General features: G+C 35.1%; 1 protein-coding gene across 1 annotated transcript in view; it reads left to right on the plus strand.

Moving 5' to 3' along the window:
- The window catches only part of UNC13C (unc-13 homolog C), a 612,072-nt gene that overhangs the window by 411,012 nt on the left and 183,618 nt on the right, over positions 1 to 17,442 (plus strand). Inside the window, 1 exon segment of the mRNA XM_032342611.1 lies at positions 14,350 to 14,435. Coding sequence (XP_032198502.1) covers positions 14,350 to 14,435 — 86 coding nt within the window.

The raw sequence follows: 17,442 nt of genomic DNA on the forward strand, positions 1-17,442 counted from the left end.
AGTAGCAGAGTCATGGTATTGCTGGAGTTCTTGAGTGAGGATTCCATCTATATGGCTCTGTGCTGCACTCCCCTGACTGCCATCAACTGTGAAAGCTTCTTGTCCATGGTTCTGTGAAGCCTGACTCTACTGGTCATTGCTCCATCTGTTAAATGGAATTCAGCTTTCCTTGGGTTTCCATATAATATGCAAAGCAGTTTAGTCTTATTTCTCCATTATGCAAATTATGCTTACAGAAATTACCTGTTAATTATTGGTAGTTAAAACTTGAGTCTATGATTCTTATAACCAAAGTAGCATGACTAACCCAGTGTGCTATTTCATGGAACAACTCATGTCTTCCACTGGAAGCACAGTTAGGCTAATGTTAAAGTGTAAAGGAATCTTTCAGTTTGAATTGTTGGAATATGAGCAAACAATTTGCTTCCTACACGTGATCGGTTGTGCAGAGCTGGGGTTTACAGTAGGGAGAATGGATATCAGAAAACCAAAAAATCTGAGCTAAAACTATCTGTCTAGAGGTACAAAAGAAAAGATGCTGTTTTGAAAGTTTTTACTCATGTTAATTACAGCCAGTTTGAATTTTTAAAACAGATAAGGTGTTTCTCTGCAAATTCCCAGAACAGTACATTATCTGAAAAGATTAAGGATACTTTTCTAAAAGCACTCTTACAAAAATGCATACTAACAGTTGAACTAACTCAATCACTTGTGAAGATTGCAGTTTTCTACCTCTTCTGTGTACATATCATAAAGGAAGGAAAAGCTTCATCTTGAATTTTCAAGGGTTCTTGCTTGCCAGATAATTTAGGCACAACTAGATACCTATATGTTCTAAATATTGATCATTATCGTAGAGGGAACTATAGTGAATTAACTGGAGCCAGGTGTTGTGCTAAGCACTTACACAGTTTAATGATTGAATTAATCCTAAACTTAATTCTAATGACATCAGTACTATTATCATCCCCAAATTGCAGATGATGAAACTGAAGCCCACAGAGGCTAAGTAACTATCTAGATCATACATCCAGCAAGTGGCAGAACGAGAACCTCAGCATCTCTCTGGAGATAACAGGATTAATCGTAAATTAAACAACAGGATTAATTGTAAATTAAAAATCCCATGAGTAAAACAATGAGTGTTAATCCTTCAGTCCAACCCAAACATTTTTGATGTTTTCCTGATTAGTCTGGATCTGGTCACGATAAACCTATAACAGTAATGACTCACAAAAAAATTTAAAGTGCACAAGATATGCCAAATGGTACCAATTGCAGTTTTATATAAGCCAATCAAAAAATACATGCAATTTGTTATTTGTCAGAAGAAAAATATTAATGAACAGTATATACTTACTGGCACCCTCAGGAGAAACCATGAATTTTTTTTTCCCCCTCAGTTTACTGCTTAAAAGAACTTTGCTTCCTAAATAATTGAGATAGATAAAAATGATCAATTTTTCACTGTGGGTTAGGTGCCAGGAATGTCAGGACAGAGTTCCACATTTAATAACTCTATACAATCTAACAGCACACATTTCTACGTCTAATCTTTTTATTTTTATAGCCTCATTTTTCCTTTAGTTTCTCTACTTTCAAGGCAAATCTCACTTTATTATAGTAATTTTGTAAATAACCTTAATATTTTTGAATAAGATGAATGCATAAGTAATAAGTAAAAATAAAGAAAAACGACTGTGTTTTAAGTATTCAGAGGGAAAGGTGACTTGAGTGGTTTAGTGATCTAATATTTCTGAGTGAGACAGACGGAGCCAGGAGAACTTAGAAAAGTTTTGCAATGTCTTTCAGGGTGATTTCCACATTTAAAAATTTGGAAGGTACCACTTAAGACATAGGACCATTATCAGGATTCGAGAAGATAATGCATGTAAAGTAGTTAGCCCAGAGCCTGGCATTGCCTAGACCCTCTATAGGTGTGAATTCTCATCTCTTTTCTGCTGCCTCAAGCTTCCTGCCCCACATGGTGGATATGAGGACTTGCTTCCTTCCACGTCTCTAACCTGGAGGTACTTGGGGAGCTTGAGAAACAATGATCTGAATTCAATAAATTCCATTTATTATTTCCCCCATGCACATAGTGCAAGGTTGTAGGCCATTTCTGCCCATCTTCGCCTCTCTGCTGCTGGGTGGCATTTACACGGCCTTATAAAATATTAAGTATAATGGTTAACCTAGATCCATCTCCAATTTTACCTTTCATGTTTAAGTTAAATATCTATTTAAACATTTGAGTTCGTTAAAATAATGCCTTAGGTTGTAAATAAAGAGAAAACAAAAAGATAAAAGGGTAATTGGGTTTAAATGGTGTTGGCGATCTACTCGGTTTAGGAGCAGGAGAATTTCAGTACAAAAAGAAAAATTATCACAAAAGGAAATGTTCCATTAGATGAGTTAGCACTCTGAATATTTAAGCTAACTTTGATACTCAACTGCAATGTTCTAGTATGTCTTAGTTTCCCTTTAATACAGCTTTAACTTGTAAGGCTAGTGTATAATTTACTAGCAGAGTCTTGCTCAATTAAGTTCATCTTCTTAGCTGTTCCTTCTCCTCATGATGATGGCAGTTAATTGCACTAATGTGTGTCAAGTGTTCTTAAACGGAAAACATATTAACAAAAGGTGATTTTTTTTAAAGAATGTGAGAAGAGCACAGCGAACTAAATGTCTCCTGGATTCTGACCAATGAAGTTCTTGTTGCCTGCGAGACATGTGGTAACAGAACCATTGCTTACTCATTTGTAACAAAGAATACTTTCTTCAAAGACAGACTTTGCATATCAAAATAATACTTCACATTTAATGGATTCTAATCTTATCTGTTGTGACTAATGAATCAGTATTATCAAATTTGGCAGTAGTTAGATTGTTTTTCTTATTTCACAAAGATTTGCAGATAATGGGGTTATTAAATTATTGTGTCTCATGGGATTCAAGATTTAAACCATTTAAAACATTTATGCTTTGTATTAATTGCTACAAATTAAAAACAGGAGACATTCTAACAGTGTTGGAATAGATGGGTTATTTCATTAAACCTCCTTTTATAAATGATAGACTAAGTTAAGCTTAAATGCTTTGAAATGAAGAGGTAGAGCTCCACCTTAGAGAATTTACTTCGTGTACAGTGAAACCTCACAAATTCAGATCATCAGGAGTGACAGTTATGTTTGTAAAATATGAATAATGAAATATGAAAATTTAATGGGTCCTATGTGGGTCTGTTTTAGCTTGTAAGTTCATACAATATTTACAAGGTTAGGGACTGGCTGTGGAAGTCAAAACCTCTTCCAAACTGCTTATCTCATAGTTTGGAGTTTGTGATTAGTATATACATTATTGGAGTGTACTTGTCATTTCTGAAGTTGGTGAGACAGCTTATTCCTGTGAGTGCTAAGAATTCCCCTCTGCAATCAAGTTTATTGCTATTAATCTTATTAGCAACTTACTTTGTTCTGGAAAACTGAAAACTAGCAAATTCAAATGTAAACTTCCATTTGGCTTCTATGATAGTTTTGTTCACATTAGAAATCAATGGAACTTAAATAATGTTCTCATCTATGTCTCATTTTTGTTAAAATTTCATTATCATCAGTAAACCCTACTGAGGGCTCACAATGTGCCAGAGGCTGTACAAAGTACTTACATATACAGTATCACTTAATTTTCATAACAGTCATAGGAAAAAATCCCAAATTTATTAGCATTCCTATTTGACAGATGAGGACATTGAGTTTTAAGAGGTTAATCACCACTCCACTGGGTGAATTAGTTAAGCAGCAGAGGAGAAATCAAATATCTCTCTTCTGGGTTGCACTGAGGTTTAACCACTCCATTATACTGTTGTGGATTGTGTGGATGAAGTAGCCAAGAGAGGTATTAAACTGTGGAAGAAAAGCCTCTGGCCAATATGCAGGTTGCATGGGCTTATTAGCCAGTCCCAAGAAAAGGCAAGAATATTCAGCTGTGAAGTGTGTTGGAAGAAAACAACTCTGCCTTCTGCATCATAATTTGGAACTGGGGAATCAGCACAGATAAAGCATATAAAATTTGCCGATGTGAGATTATGTATTTGCAAATCTATAAGGGAAATTTGGACACAGTGCAAAAAAAAATACTTTTGGTGGAATAGGATTATTTTTTGCCCCCTTAAAAACTGGAGAGAATATCGAACCAGTAGTTACTTGGACTTGATAAAATCTATTAGGACACATACTAGATGTCTCTCTTCTCACTCCAATGACAGATTTTTTTTCATCTTTTATTTTGCTCATAGCTGTGAGTTTTTTCTCCCCTTTTTTCTCTAGGTAGGTAGAAATAAAATCGTTGTGGAAATTATTAGCTTTGCAGATATTGTCAACAGGTTGTATCTTGGCTTCTGGAATTGACATATGGAGAAGAAATACATGTAAATGTTTAAAAGATGGTATAAACCTAATATTATTGGGTAGTGAAGAGATTCTTTTCTTTTTTTTAAAGATTTTATTTATTTATTTGACAGACAGAGATCACAAGTAGGCAGAGAGGCAGGCAAGAGAGAGAGAGAGGAGAAAGCAGGCTCCCCGCTGAGCAGAGAACCTGATGTGGGGCTCGATCCCAGGGTCCTGACCTGAGGATCAGGGATCGAGACCTGAGCCAAAGGCAGAGGCCCCAACCCATTGAGCCACCTAAGCGCCCCAGTAGTGAAGAGATTCTAAGTGGAGAGGAGTTGTTTTCTAATGCTAAACAAAATTAGTTGAAGAAAAAAATATATAATTTTCATCCGTTTTGAACTATAAAGCAAATGTCAATGAAATTATACTGTTAAATCTAATGTCGACGGTAAAATTGTAGTATTTACATAGTAAAAAAGCACCAATACAATTACTAACTCCTGATATTAAGTGAGCTGTGATGCAGTTTATAGTCTTGGTATCCTTTTCTTTGCCCTTATCCTTCACAGCTAAGAAATCACTGCTAATTCTGCCTTAATGCAACAGAGGACTTTGGAGAGAGGCCATACTTGAGCTGTGCTTTGAAGGAAGAGGCAGTTAGGGTCAAATGGAAAATCAGGAGGAAAGAGAATAGATGGGGAAAATGATGAGAAGATATGGGACATCAGATATATTGAGACATTATAAGTAAGCTCGGTAGGTAGAGCATCAAAGTATTGGAGAGTAGAGATAGAAGTTCAAGTCAGGATGAGATCGTCACTGGCCAAGAAAGTAACATTAATGAGTTGATACTTTTCTTTGATACTTTTCTATGCTAATGAATATGTTATAAGCAGTTGATGGTTTTGAAGCAGTAGTGTAAAATACTGTGGCCTAAAAAACTAAAAAAATTAAAAAAATAAATAAAAATTTTTAAAAATTAAAAATAAATGTGTTGAAATAGTATGTCCTGTGTTTTTAAAAGGTAATTTCCATGGTAATATGGAAGTGTACTGGAGGAGAGAGAAATGGAGGCAAATAGATAAAGGAGTGCAAGTCTTGCGGCAAACGAAGGCTAAGGCTTGGATAAGGGAAGTGGTGGGTGGAAGCGGGGAGGGACACAGATTTCAAAGTCTTGATAATGCAAGAATCCACAACATTGTGGAAAGGAGAAGATGCTGTGCATTGTGGCAGAGGTTGATGACTCCATTTACTCTCTAGTTCAGGGTTAAATAGTGATGTTTTTTATTTAACTAGATTATTTGTAAGAAAGAGCCCAAGAAATATTTTTAAATGCACCAAAAATACCATAGAGAAGTAGCAAAGTAAACGTATAGATTTCAGAAGACCCTCTGTAACTATTACATAACTAAACGTGCTTTGAGTTCTTTTTTTTTCTAGCAGAGGGTGCCCATCACCTCCATCGGTAATGATAAGTGCAACCAAATTTGGAACAAGCATATCATAATACACTATCAGCAAAACTTCTACGACAGATCTCAAAAATATCTCAAGCTCCAAAGACTGTCTCCTGCATGGTAGTAGAGCTTAGCAAGTAGTAGATACTGAGATTTAAATTTAAAGAGGAACTATTATATAAATTGTGAAGCTAATAATTTGAACTGTAAATAATTTAAGGCAAAATTAGTAGGCTAACACAAAAAAGAAAATGAACTATGAAGGCATTTTCAATGCTAAGGAATTTTTATTACTGAATGAAAGAAGAAGAATGAAAAACATGGTTGAGAAGCACAAGTTCTGTTCTGATTCTGCCATGATTTGTTTCATGGTTTAGGACACATTTCTTAATCTCTAATGTTCCTGAGTCTAAAATGAATGTAATCATAGTTACCTTTATGTCTCTTCTAAGTGTCAAAAAAATAATTGCTGAATATCTTCTGTTTTATTGAAGACATCATGAACTCTGGGGAAAATAGCTCAATGCTCAAATTCTGACCACTTGTAAAATTCATTCACTTATAAAATGAGAATATTACTAACCAAATACATAATTTGTGAGGAATAAAATTTTTTATTTTTTTTAAATTTTTTTTAAGATTTTATTTATTTTTTTGACAGAGATCACAAGTAGGCAGAAGACAGGCAGAGAGAGAGGGGGAAGCAGGCTCCCTGCTGAGCAAAGAGCCCGTTGCGGGGCTCGATCCCAGGACCCCGAGATCACGACCCGACCCGAAGGCAGAGGTTTAACCCACTGAGCCACCCACGCACCCCAGGAATAAAATTTTCTTTAAATTACATATTTTGTAAAATTCCCATTGATTTTTATTTCAAAAGAGAAATGACTTTTGAAATTTTTGTGGTTACAGAAATAATCTTATTCAGATTCACAGGGCTATGTAAAGCAGGAAATGAAAGTTCTCATGTTTATGCATCATTGTTGTGAAGAAAATAAAAAGTGTAAGAAGCCCCCTCACCCAGGCCTTACAAATTTTCAATAGTTGGGTATATATTTTTCTAGCTCATATTTTCTGCACATACAAGCATAGATATTCATTTAATAATGTTTATTATACATATGTTAAATACACATACATCAATTTTTTTTTGTTTTTTTACAAAATATGGAATCATATTAGGTATACTGATTTGTAATTTCCTTTGTTCATGTAACACTTCCCGGTAGGCATCTTTTTGTGTCAGTACAAGCAAATCTGTCTTGTTCTTTATGATAGTTGCATATTATTCTGTGGTTTCATGTAACATCGAGGTGATGCAGTCCAGAGAGGGGACTCCTGAGATATGACAGAAAGGAGCAGGAATAACACAGGTATTAGAATTGCATAAGCATTGGAAGCCCATAGAGAGTCATTAGATGACTTTTGAAAAACAAGTTTAAACAAGTATGAATTTTTTTTACCATTTTTAATGTTTTCTAATCTGAAGTTTTTTCAATAAAAAATTTTCACTATTTTAATGAAGATTTCATTATTAGAAAGGTTAAACATCTCTTTTTCTGTTTTTAACCTTCTGTGTTTTTCTTTTTAAATTGAGCATTCAGGGACACCTAGGTGACTCAGTCAGTTAAGTGTCCACCTTCAGCTTAAGTCATGATCCCAGGTTCCTGGGATGGAGCCCCCATTGGGCTCTCTGCTCAGTGGGGAGCCTGCTTCTGTCTCTGCCTACTGCTCCTCCTGCTTGTGTGCTCTCTCTTTCTCTCACACACAAATAAATAAGTAAATAAATCTTTTAAAAAAATAAATAATTAAAAAATGACCATTCCATTAACCATTTTTTTCTAATACTCATCTTTTTTCCTATAGATTTATGACAGTTCCTTTTATATTAATATTATTCCTTTGGTTTTTATATATAGTGTGTGTTTTTCTATGTGTTGTTTTTATTTTAAATGGTGGCTTGGTTTGGTTTAGGTTTGCCATGTTGAGGATTTAATACTAGTGATGAGACCTTTTAACCCACAGTTTCTCAATGATGAAAATCACACTTGACATTGATTGATTATGTAATTGAGAAAATCCTGAGATAAACAGCTAATTTTTAGGTCCCTTGTTCTGAAATTATCTCACTAAGGCTTCCATATTAAAGGAAAAAAAGTATTTTAGAAGTCACTTTTAGAGTCTTTTCTTATGGTAATTACAACTATTAATTGGGGTGCACAGTTTACCTCTTCCATCAATTGATATTTTCTTTTAAAGATTTAATTTATTTGCCAGAGAGAGAGAGAGCACAGGCAGGGGCAGCTGCAGACAGAGGGAGAAGCTGGCTCACTGCCAAGCAAGAGCCCAATGCAGAACATGATCCCCAGGTCCTGGGATCATGACCACAGTCAAAGGTAAACACTAGATGCCTAACTGACTGAGCCACCCAATGTCCCAGTCAATATAAATTTATTTATTTATCTCCTTGAATTTCTTATGATTTACACATGCATTTACCAGAAAACTGTGTTGGGTATGTGATGACTCTCTTCCCTAGAAGCCTTAACTGATTTAGCTAGAGACAAAGACTGAGAGCCTGAGAAGCTCGACAGAAAGTAGCAGCTGAAAAACTGAGAAAGCTGAACACAGCAACAGGAGCATAATTGAAATTCAGGCCCTGTGAAGTAGTGGGTCCACGTGAACATCCCAAGCGTACAACCCGGGTTACGAAGGGATACCTGCTAGGAGTATGAGTAAAATACAGACCTACTTTGAATGAACTCGGTCCCTAAATGGTTAAAGGTCATCTGTCTCAAACCCTAAAACACTTCTGCCAGAAGAAAAATAAATTCTTTCTGAAGAATACTAACGTCCTACAGATACCTAAATTGAATATACATTTTCCACAAAAAGTCTTCCATTCAATAAAAAACAGTAGACATTATAAGAGATTAGTACAACAGAATTTAGATACTCAGATGTTATCATTGTAATTAATATATATTTAAGAAATTAACAACAAGGAAATATTTAGTTATGCACTTGAAAGTAAATTCTAGAACTGAGAACTACAACAAATGAAAATAATACTGGATTTACCAGCACGTTAGACACAAATGAAGAGAAAATTAATGTGAAGATAGTACAGAAAAAATAACCAGAACTATGTTCAAGAAAACAAAAAATGTAAAATAAAGATTATTTATCAAAGTTAACTACATGGTGGCATGTAAAGGAAATCTCAACAAATTTCAAAAGATCAAAATCCTTCAAAATATGTTCTTTGACTACAAGCTAAGGAGCAAACAGCAACAAAAAGAGCCAAAGTTAAGAAATCAATCTAAGGGGGTGCCTGGGTGGCTCAGTGGGTTAAAGCCTCTGCCTTCGGCTCAGGTCATGATCCCAGGGTCCTGGGATCGAGCCCCATGTCGGGCTCTCTGCTCCGCAGGGAGCCTGCTTCCTCCCCCCTCTCTCTCTCTGCCTGCCTCTCAGCCTACTTGTGATTTCTCTCTCTCTGTCAAATAAATAAAAATTAAAAAAAAAAAAAGAAAGAAATCAATCTAAGATTAGACAAATAACATACGATTTCACTTATATATGGGATCTAAAAAACAAAGTGAATGAATAAGCAATCAAAAAGCAGAAACCTATAGGGACGCCTGGGTGGCTCAGTTGGTTAAGCAGCTGCCTTCGGCTCAGGTCATGATCCCAGCGTCCTGGGATCGAGTCCCACATCGGGCTCCTTGCTCCGCAGGGAGCCTGCTTCTCCCTCTGACTCTGCCTTCCACTCTGTCTGCCTGTGCTCGCTCTCGCTCGCTCGCTCTCTGACAAATAAATAAAAATCTTTAAAAAAAAAAAAAAAAAAAGCAAAAACCTATAAATAACGAGAACAAACTGATGGTTCCCAGAAGGAAGGGGTTTGGGCATGGACAAAATGGGTGAAGGAGATTGGGAGATACAGTCTTCAAATTATGGAATAAATAATCATGGGAATGAAAGATACAGCATAGGGAATATAATCAATGTTATGTAATAGCCTTGTCTTGTGAAAGATAATAGCTACAGGTGGTAGTGAGCAAAGCACAGTATAATAGAGATACTGAATCACTATGTGGTACACCTGAAATTAATGTAACATTATGTGTCAATTATACTTCAGTTAAAAAAAAATTAGGACAGTAAAATTGGAGACTTCTCAAAGTAGAAAAATACCAAAATTAAAATTTTAAAATAGTCTTATTGGATTAATATGTATATCCAGCAAAATATTTTTTTAAGATACAGCTAAATGTAGTTCCTATAAGAAATTTATGCCTTACATACACATAACAATAGAAGAAAGTTCCCAAATTAATTACCTAAAAAACTTTCTTAAGAATTCAGAAAAGAAACATCATATTAAACTCAAAGAAAATGAGGAAATAATGAAGAGCAGAAACTGATGAAATAAAAAACAAACACATAGTCTTGTAACTACCAACATTAAGATATCAAATATATTTATCATCCCAAAAGTTTCTCCACATTCTTTTATAGTCAACCCTTCTTCACCAAGCCACTGGCAACCACTGATACATTTTCTCTTTCTGTCTTTCTGATACTGTATTGGAATCATGGTATATAAGCTTTTTTTTTTTTTTTAAAGATTTTATTTATTTATTTGACAGAGAGAAATCACAAGTAGATGGAGAGGCAGGCAGAGAGAGAGAGGGAAGCAGGCTCCCTGCCGAGCAGAGAGCCCGATGCAGGACTCGATCCCAGGACCCTGAGATCATGACCTGAGCCGAAGGCAGCGGCTTAACCCACTGAGCCACCCAGGCGCCCCGTATATAAGCTTTTGAACCCAGCTTCTCTCATTCAGCATAATTCATTTGGTACTCATCTGCATTATTACATGTATTGGTATTTTATTCCTTTTTATTATTTAGTAAATTCCATCCTATGAATCTATCACTGCTGATTTATCCATTCATCAGTTGAAGGACACTGATGTTTGCAGTTTTTGGTGATTAAGAATTAAGCAACATGTACAATGTTTGCTATAAATATAGTTTCATTTCTCTCCTACCTGGAGAGGGACTGCTGGTTAAATGTATATTTAGCTTTATAAGAAATTGCCAAATTGCTTCCCAATCTGAATCTAACATTCTTTTTTTTTGTCAGCCAATATAGATCAGCGTTCTCGCTCGTCTGCAACCTTGCTAGCCGTGGTATTGGCAGATTTTGTTTTACTTTGTTTCATTTTGTTTTTAAGCTGTTCTAGCAGACATATAATGGTACCACCTTATAGTTTTATTTTGAAAGTACCTAATGGTACTGTTGAACACATTTTCATGTGCTTAATTTTCATTAATTATCTTCCTTGCTGAAATGTCATTCAAATCCTTTGCCAATTTTTTTAATTGGTAATTTTTTTTTATTATTGAGATTGGAGAGTAATCTATGTATTTTGGGTAAAATTCTTTTATCAATTACATGTTTTACAAACTGTTTTCTCCTATACTGTTGCTGTGTTTTCATTTTCTCAGTAGTACTTTTTGAAGAACAAACTTTAATTTTCATAGTATAATTCATCAATATTTTATTTTATGATTTGAACTTTTTGTATCACATCTAAGTAACCATTGCCTAGTGCAAAGTCGGAAAGATTTTCTATGTTTTGTTTTAGAAGTTTTTTAGTTTAAGGTTTTATATTTAGGTATGTGATCCATTTTGAGTTAATTTTTTATATGTCATAAAGTATGGGTAAAGGTCTATTTTTTTTTTTTTGCATATGGATATCCAGTTACTCTAGGACAACTTACTGAAGACTATCATTTCCCCACTGAATCACTAGAACATTTATTGAACAATAATTAACTTTGTATTTGAAAATGCAGTGTCTTAATTACTGTATTTCATAGTAAACTATGAAGACAGGTGTTGTAACTGCTTCAGCTTTTTTTAACATTACTTTTTGTTCTTTCTGGTCTTTTGCCTTACCATGTAAATTTTAGAATCACTTTGTCAGTTTCCACAAAAATATCCTGCTGGAATTCTCATTGAGATTGATTGAATCTATAAATCAATTTGGGAAAACTTGACATCCTAACAATATTGGATATATCTATCCACAAGTACAATATATTTCTCCATTTAGGTTTTATTTGATGTCTCTCCTCAACACTCTGTAGTCTTCTTCATATAAATTTTGTACATATTTTCATAGATTTATACCTAAGTATTTCATAACTTTTGGTGACATTATGATTGATACTGTTGTTTAAATTTCAATCTCCAATGGTTGAATGCTAATGTATAAAAATACAATGATTTGGATATTGACTTTATATTCCATGAGGCTGCTGGACCATTAGTGACTTTTTCTCTAGTGGTTGTTTTTTTGTTTGTTTTGTTTTTAATTCTCTGCATAGATAATCATGTCTGAAAATAGAATTTTATTTCTTCCTTTGCTATCGATATGCCCCTTTTCTTTAGTTCTTTTTTTTTTAAGCTTTTATTTATTTGAGAGAGAGAGAGAGAGCAGGCATGCACAAGCAGCAGGGAGGGGCAGAGGGAATGGGAGAAACAGACTCCCTGCTAAGCAGGGAACCAGACATGGGGCTCAATCCTAGGACCCTGAGATCATGACCTGAGCTGAAGGCGGACACCCAATCAACTGAGCCACCCAGGGACTCTATATATCCCTTTTCTTATTTCTTTTCCTTGTTTTTTTTTTTTAAACTTTAGGAATGCCAGTATAATGTTTAATAAGAGTAGAGATGTAAATATCACTGCTTTGATTTCAGTATTAGTATGAAACCATTAAGTATAATGTTTGTTGTAGGTTTTTGTACATTGTCTTTATAATGTTGAATTCCCTCCAATTCCTAGTTTTCAGAATTTGTTTGTCGAAAAAATATTAAGCTTTGTCAGATAAGTTTTTCTACTTAGTCAATTAATACAATAAATTACATTGATTCATTTTTTAATGTTGAACAACATTGCATTTTGGGGATAAACCTCTCTTGATCATGATGAATTATCCTTTTTATTTATGGCAGGATCAAATGTGCCATGTTTTACTGAAGAATTTTGCAACTATTCTTATGAGAGATAGTGTTTTATGGTTTTCTTTTTGTACGTTTTTTTAATATCAGAGCATTATAAAGTGAATTAATATGTTCTTCATTCTTGATTCAAAAAGTTAAAATAATTTCCTCCTTTTATGGGTTTAAAGCACTCTCATTATGTTATCACTTACAATTTTGTTGCTATATAATTACTACATAAAAAATAATACACTACAAATTATGTGATGTTAGTGGCTATCCATAAATGAAAACTTTTGAAATAAATTACATGCCTAAGTTTATTTTATATCCATAGGATAAAATTTAATGTTGAAACTAATTTGCATATATTCAGGTTATGTAAATTTTTTCGATCATAGCAAGTGTCCTAAGTTTGAATACTTGATAAATGTCTAGATTCTGCACATAATTGTTAAAATATAAATTGACATTATTAGATAAATTGATAGATGGCAGTTCGTAAGGGATATGTGATGAAACACAGCTTCTTTTGGTGCAAAGTTGGGCTAGAATAGTTTTATATAGTGTCAGTTTTTTTTTTTTAATTTGAGGTCATACTGACGTCATGTTGACTTAGGTAACACTTTCTTTGTCATTCAGCATTGATATTACTCCTTTTTTATTTTAAACTCAAAAATATAAATGAATGTGAGAGTTATTTTTATTCCTTACCGTATTTTTTCATTCTTAGTATATGTTATTTTTTGTATTTATGTATATATTAAATATTTATTACAACAGAAAATACTTTCAGTCTTAATATATTGGCATATCGTGTTTTCAGTATAATGAAAAGACTTAGTCATTCTATTCATTGGGCTTATATTACTGGGAGCCTTATCATAAGATTGAAAGCACGTACAAAGGAATGCATATTCAGCAACACTAGCAATGTTAATCCTGAAGTTTATTTGATCTAAAACACAGACACACTTGGGAATTCTGGAGTCTTGAGGAATGGGTCCCCCATGGGCCATTTTACTAGAGAAGTAGGGAGTCTTTCTGAAATAATTTATTTTAAGCAAATAAAGAATGGAAGGACTCAAGCGTGCTTTAAGGAAAATGACTAACAGATGAATATAAGGTGTTGTTTTGGCTATTACGTACTCAGAGTCTTTTGCTCTCGGTTCAAAATTGAGATACAACAAAAAGGGCTCTTTAGAACAAACACACACATAGCCTAAGACATCCATCAGGAGCTCCAAGCACCATTACCTTGGACTAACGTTACAGAGTCTATTTTTCCAGCACCAAATAACTGTGTTTATTTCTACACTCTGGTATGTAGCTTTGTTCCTGCCTATGAAAGTTTATAATGAAAAATCTCATAAATAAAAGTATTTATGAACCAGACATCAATTACTGTGGCATATATCTCAAGTGAGGTGTTTCATTTTTTAGAAAGATTTCTCTTTTTGATGTACTCATATATGTGTTTGGTTTTAGGTTTCCTCAAGAACTGAACATGGGAAAAATAAGTGCTGAAATTATGTGGACCCTTTTCGCTCAAGATATGAAATACGCACTAGAAGGTAATTACAAATATTTATACTTCTTAGAATACATGTTTTAGGTAAATTGTGATTTTGTGTTCTTGATTTTAAATGTAAAGAATTGATGCATTAAAATGTTGTGATTAGTTCTAAAACTTATTTCCACATTGTAGGAAAATAAAGGTCTTTCAAAGCCCTCAAAAACATATATTTTTTAATCAAGTCATCGAAACCTCAGGATCATACTAAGTATCTCACTCATAGGCTCATGCTCAGATGCAAAGGTACCTTACAGAGGTTCATTTACCAGGGCAGACCATATTGAAGGCGTAAGTAGGTACAGATATTTGTCTAGATGGATTTGGAAATGCGTCCATGGCTATGAAAGTTAAAATCTGACCAAAGTCTTCAAAAAGATAGTAGCAGGGCTCTTGCCTGAAATACTGCTCTCAATAAGTCCAAAGAGAGCTCTTTAAAATAGAACTTTAGGGGCACCCGGGTGGCTCAGTAGGTTGAACTTCTGACTTTTGGTTTCGGCTCGGGCCATAGGATCCAGCCCCTGATCCAGTGAGCTTAGTTCTGCACTCAGCATGGGTCAGCTTGGGATTTTTCCCCCTCCCTCTCCCTGCCTCTCTGTTCTTCTCCCTGTCTCTCTCTCTTTCCTTGTTTATATATATATGTGTGTATATATAGATATATATACATACATATGTGTATATGTATATATATGTGTGTGTATATATACTTATATACACACATATGTATATATAATATATATGATGTATAGATAATATATATCTTTCTGAAATATATATTGTATGTATTATATAATATCTATCTATCTATATATATCTTAAAAAAAACAAACAAACAGAACTCTTAAGTCAAAAAATTCTATCAATATCCTCACACAATGCTTAGTTAGAAAACCAGAAACCAGTCCAGGTTTCCTGTCCTCTAGTAACTTATAGTCTAGAAGAAAATTTTCTTTGCATTTGTTCAATGGTATATTTTGAGCCCCTAGAAGCTAAGTGCCCACAAATAAACTCAGTGTGGGGGGTAGAGCAGTGGACACGACCACCATGGTCCCTGCCCTCAACAAAATTATGGAGGGTAGTTACAAGTAATATGAGGTGATTAAGGTTAATAATTATAGAATCTCTGGAGATAAAGCATCTAAATCAGATTTGGGACAAGGGAACAAGGCAGCCTTTCTAGAAGAACTTCCTCTGTGCAAGTGTTATATGACAAAGACCTGAAGAATAAGTAGGAGTTAGTTCTGGGAAGAAATGAGCAGGAATCCTCTGTCTTGTCCTGGTAGAGGACACAGCATTGGCAATGAGAGTGAGCACAAGGCACATTTGAGGAAAGCACACTCAGCAGGTCCTACGAGCAAGAGGTAGCCAGAAGAAAGGCTGGAGACATTGACAGGGACTGGCAAACAGGAGCTGGTGGACCATGGAGACGAGTTTGACAAAAGATGGTGAAGGGATTTCAGAGGATCATGTCGTGTTTAGATTTGCAACTTGAAACATGAAAAATAGATTAATAGGGTAAGAGGGGTTCAGAGTTCATTCTCATTGTATCACTGTTTTTGTGTTTGTTTTCATTAGTTTTGTTTTTTGGCATTGCTAAAACATACACATGATGCTGGGGGACACGGTGGAAACATACCGACATTTTCATTCCTTGAAAGAGGCACACAGTAGATTTTAAATATCTGATTTTCTGGTAAAGTCTGGGTCTCCCACCCACAAATACAGAGGTTTTCTATCTTTAATGTTCAACCAGACTCTTTGGAGGCAGAAATTCCTTATTTTGCAGTTAGATATTTGTTCTCCATTGTATCAGCCGGACGCGTTCTCTCTGCCTCTGCCTCTGCCTCCCGCCAACCACATCCTTCCATGCCACTCTGCTGCAAATCTAGGATCTCCTTAGGCCAAATGGGAAGCACCGATACATTCGGCTGGTAAGTTTCTCCAGTTAGCATGTGCTCCCTTAGTCCCATCCCTCATATTCCCCCACCTTCCTCAAATGTCTTTCAGGCATCTCAGCTTTGTAAGATCAACAAAGAATTCCTGATCTCCCCTGTCAAAACCTGCTTCTTCCTCCTGCACGTCCTGCAGTACTGGCAGGACCACTCATCCAGTTACTCAAGTCAAACACATAGGGGTTTCGTGGATTCCTTTCTTTTCCTTAGCACATTCTAAGTTCAAGTTTTTCCAACCTGCCACTGTTTCCTTGACTTCTCTTCCCACCAGTCTTCGTAAGCAGTGATGTGGGCCTCATTTTAATGTCATCCTCTCGGGATCCAAAGTCACTGCCAGGGATAACCTTATTTTAATCAGCTATCTAGCAACTAATCAATATCTTTGATTTGTGTATTTATGTATATGCATTTGATTGCTTCTTAACCGGCTGTAACAATGTAAGGGTCATGTCTGGAGTGATGCCTACAAAATAGAAGCTACTCAGTAACTACTTGCTGAATAAACAAAGACTTCACTGGATAATCCCAATTTAGTGGAGGAGTGAGCAGAGGAAGAGACTTCTACTTGTGATCTTCTTGGGACATTCCAAGAGGTCAACACCTTTGTGCATTATCATTCTTACCTGTAACGTGAAAGGTTTACACTGGATCAGAGGGTTGGGCCATGGGCAAGGGGGCTTCTGCCCACATTTTGGAAGAATGTGATTAATTAAAACAATCCCATGGTGGCACTGTTTGCCAGTACACATTTTCTTTAGGCCAGGCCTCTCTTTTCTTATGTAATAACATTTGTGTAACTGTTGGTGTTTTACGTTACGTTTACTTTTAAAATAAGTAGTTATTTTAGAGGATTAAGCATGCTATTTCTGTTAAGGAATTTAATCTCAAAAATTTAATACTCATTGGAAACTGCAATGAAGATAGAAATGCTACAAGCAAAGTGTATGTAACTTTGCTTAGATGTTTACTGCTTATGGATTAATAACTCTGTTATTAATAACAGAGTTATTAATCCACAAGCAGTACCCAAAATGCTGAGACTGCAGCATCAAAAAT

Source organism: Mustela erminea, chromosome 5 (genome assembly GCF_009829155.1).
Source record: "Mustela erminea isolate mMusErm1 chromosome 5, mMusErm1.Pri, whole genome shotgun sequence".
Lineage (NCBI taxonomy): Eukaryota > Metazoa > Chordata > Mammalia > Carnivora > Mustelidae > Mustela > Mustela erminea.